This window comes from Halyomorpha halys, unplaced genomic scaffold, assembly GCF_000696795.3.
Source record: "Halyomorpha halys isolate HHAL.00 unplaced genomic scaffold, Hhal_1.1 Scaffold778.1, whole genome shotgun sequence".
Lineage (NCBI taxonomy): Eukaryota > Metazoa > Arthropoda > Insecta > Hemiptera > Pentatomidae > Halyomorpha > Halyomorpha halys.
The window spans coordinates 339,496-342,679 of record NW_027107890.1 but is presented as its reverse complement, the minus strand read 5'-3'; the positions used below and the strand labels follow the sequence as shown (position 1 = coordinate 342,679).

Below are 3,184 nucleotides of genomic sequence, written 5' to 3'. Positions count from 1 at the left end.
TTCCACACGTTCATGGAGATTTTTACTCTCAAAGAGGTTTTTATAGTGGCCTTCAATTTCAGCTAAGGACATTACTTCGAAGCGTCGGCATTCATTAAGGTTTGCACTAACTTCTTTTTTTTTTTGTTATAATATTAGTATTGTGCAACCTCATATTGGTATTGCTCTTGCCGACGCCTCTGGTCTGCTTTATTGGCCCTCTGCGGATTCAATATTTTTCCAGCACCCTTGCCTGCCATGCTAGTTTTATTCTTCTTTCTTAGTTTATAAAATTTGATGGCGGGGTGGTGGGGCCTGGTAGTGCAGCATTAATAGCCTTTAGAAATCTAAAGAACTTACTTACAGCCTCATCAAAATCTATTAATTTCATTTTGTACTAAGAGGTTCTTAAAAATAGCAGACCATTCAGCAATGTCCCCTTTTATTTGAGACATTTCATCCTCTCCTTTCTTATGGCCTATCACATTCTTAACTATTCCCCTAAGCGTACTATTGTTAGCCTCCCTGGAATGTTTTTTTGCAATATGGGTTCGGAGTCCTCTATCGCCCTTGAAAGAGAGCCCACAGATAGTGCATATCTTATTATCAAGGCGTGAACCTATATCTTCCTTTTCGTTGCCCTCTCTCTTGGACTTATGGCAATCTAGGGAAAACATCGTCTTGTGGTCAGCCCAAAGGCCAAACTTCTGGGCGGTTGTTCAATAAATTTGAAAACGACAATGTATTTTCCAGTTAAGGTATATTCATCACTTCTACACCCTGTCATAGTGAGTTGTCTCAAGTAGGTTGGTGGGCTTCACATAATTGGGGTGGTCATGTTACTCATTCACTTATTATGCTTAATATTTCTTAAATTTGATTACTTATGACAAGTACTTTAGTATAAGGCCATGGTAGCCTCATACTAATGGAGTGTGTCATAGCATCAGCTTGGCAACCTCAAGTCTGCAGCACTGCTGGTTCCAAACCCAGTCTAAGGAGGTGGACTTATATTGAGTGGTGGCATATTCTTTTTATGATTTCACAGGTAAACATATTAGTATTTCAAGAATTACACTTAAATTACAATAGCCAAGCACCCTAATTTTTTTTATCTTTTTGCCCAGGTAAACTAAAGTAACTTACTTCGAGTCATACTATGTCTATATAAAATACATTAAACTCACTTTGATCACATGTGAAAACTTATTCTCTTCTACAACTTGCTTGATCAGTGGAGTTAAAGAAGGAGCAGCTTCCACAGAGTACACTGTCTTTGCTCCTGCTTGAGCAGCGAATATTGATAAGATGCCTATAAAAGAAGAAAATCTAGATATTTACCAACCTTCACAAGGATTATAATGAAATAGTAAATATATAAATATTCATAGCATACTATTTCATTATCAAGTATTGTGTAACAATATATTATTAAATCAGGAAAACATTCTTAAACCTAATTTATAATTATAACAAAAACATTCATATAGTCTCAACACTTTTTTAATATCTTTACACTCCTATGTTTCAGCCATTCCGGCCATTTTCAAGCATATTATTCACACTATCATGGCCAAAACATTGGTTATCACATAATTGCAGGTCACTATGCATTTGTCAATAATTCATCATAGGTCAAGTAAACCTATTATTTTCACAGCTATAATTATTGAAATAATTAGTTTACAATCCCTATTTCTATTATTCATTAAATTAACAAATACTAAATAATTTGAAGAGAACTATATGTTACCCCGAAAAATATAATATATTACCTAAAAAAGAAACAAGGTTAAAAATAAAACAAAAAAAAAGAATTTATTAGAATCAAAAAAGATCCTAAGAACTATAATAGAAAGTGATACTGAAATAGTTAGCCTGAATGTAGAATTAATGTTTATTGACATACCAATAGATCATAATCTTGGAGGATAATTGGGACAAGATTAAGAATAACATAAATATAAAGGACAAAAATATATTTATAGAAGGAATCAATCTCTGTATAAAAAATAGTTAGGGTCTATCGATAGGAGTTTCCTTTCAGTCAACATAACTAGAATATATAAGGATAACTTGTAAAATAAGTCAGAAATAATAAATAGAAAACATTTACTTTCAAGAAATACATAAGACAATATATTTTTATTTCAAATAAAGAGATGTATAAAGAATTAATCACTAAACTAAATCATTATCATAAACAAGTAAATTAAAACTGAAAAATTGGAAAATAATTGAAGAGGTTTTTAGACATGACTATCATGGTAAGTAATAAGAAAAAATCAAAACAATAGACCGTAATATGAATAGTAAGGCAATGTTGAATTGCTGCTCTAACAACCCACATGGGCAAAAGACATTAAAATCCTAATAAAAAGAGTTAAGGAATTACAAGATAAAGAACATTTGATATCGATAAAAATATATATGGTACAATAATAATCTTAGTAATAGTAAAAAAAATAAATATATGAATACTGTATTATTTTTTCTTTTTCAGAAGTAACACCCTTTATATCACTTCTTTATTTTTCTCACATCTGAACAAAGTTTCAGATTTTTTTTGTCCTGCATCAAGTTCTAAACATGTGGACATGTGTCAACTTATTAAAAAAATTTAATAAGCCCTGAAATCTCACTGAGCAGTGAAATATGAACATGCAGATGGACATAAGAAAAATAATAACCTAGACACTGGATATAGGGAAACATATCACCAATGAAGAAAAAATTTGGACTTACATTCAGATTTGAACATGAATTTGGTAATCCTTTATGGCAGCACCCCCAAAAGGGCGGAAGACCATTTTTTCCTGACCAGAGTGTACTGATGGTCCCGACTATAGACGACTTAAGTTAGTTTATGATTATTAACCGCCTTTCAAGAGGGAAAATTTCTGTCCCTGCACACACTCCTTTCCCCCTTAGTTAAAGGTTAGCTTCTAATGTACAACAATTTTCGGCAGCAGTTCCTTTACGTTTACTTCTTCCAACTTATAAATATCGATATTTAATACATCTTTTATACTTGTCGTTTTATTTTGTATTACCTATATTTTTTTTTTAATTATTACTTCAATATTAGAATATATATTACTAAATAAAAATATTTCATATCACATATTTATATCATTATAAATTATAATATTTAGACTCTGTAACCTGAAAATTGATCTGAATCATTTATTTCATATTGTATAAT

The 3,184-nt window shown here is 31.2% G+C and overlaps 1 protein-coding gene across 3 annotated transcripts in view; it reads right to left on the bottom strand.

Annotated features, from left to right (window-relative positions):
* Positions 1-3,184, bottom strand: part of Art8 (Arginine methyltransferase 8) — a 20,542-nt gene that overhangs the window by 10,990 nt on the left and 6,368 nt on the right. For all 3 annotated transcript variants that reach the window (XM_014429257.3, XM_014429258.3, XM_067046264.1), the window contains exon 3: positions 1,167-1,291. In XM_014429257.3, the coding sequence (XP_014284743.1) occupies positions 1,167-1,291 (125 nt within the window). The remainder of the gene's footprint in view (positions 1-1,166; positions 1,292-3,184) is intronic.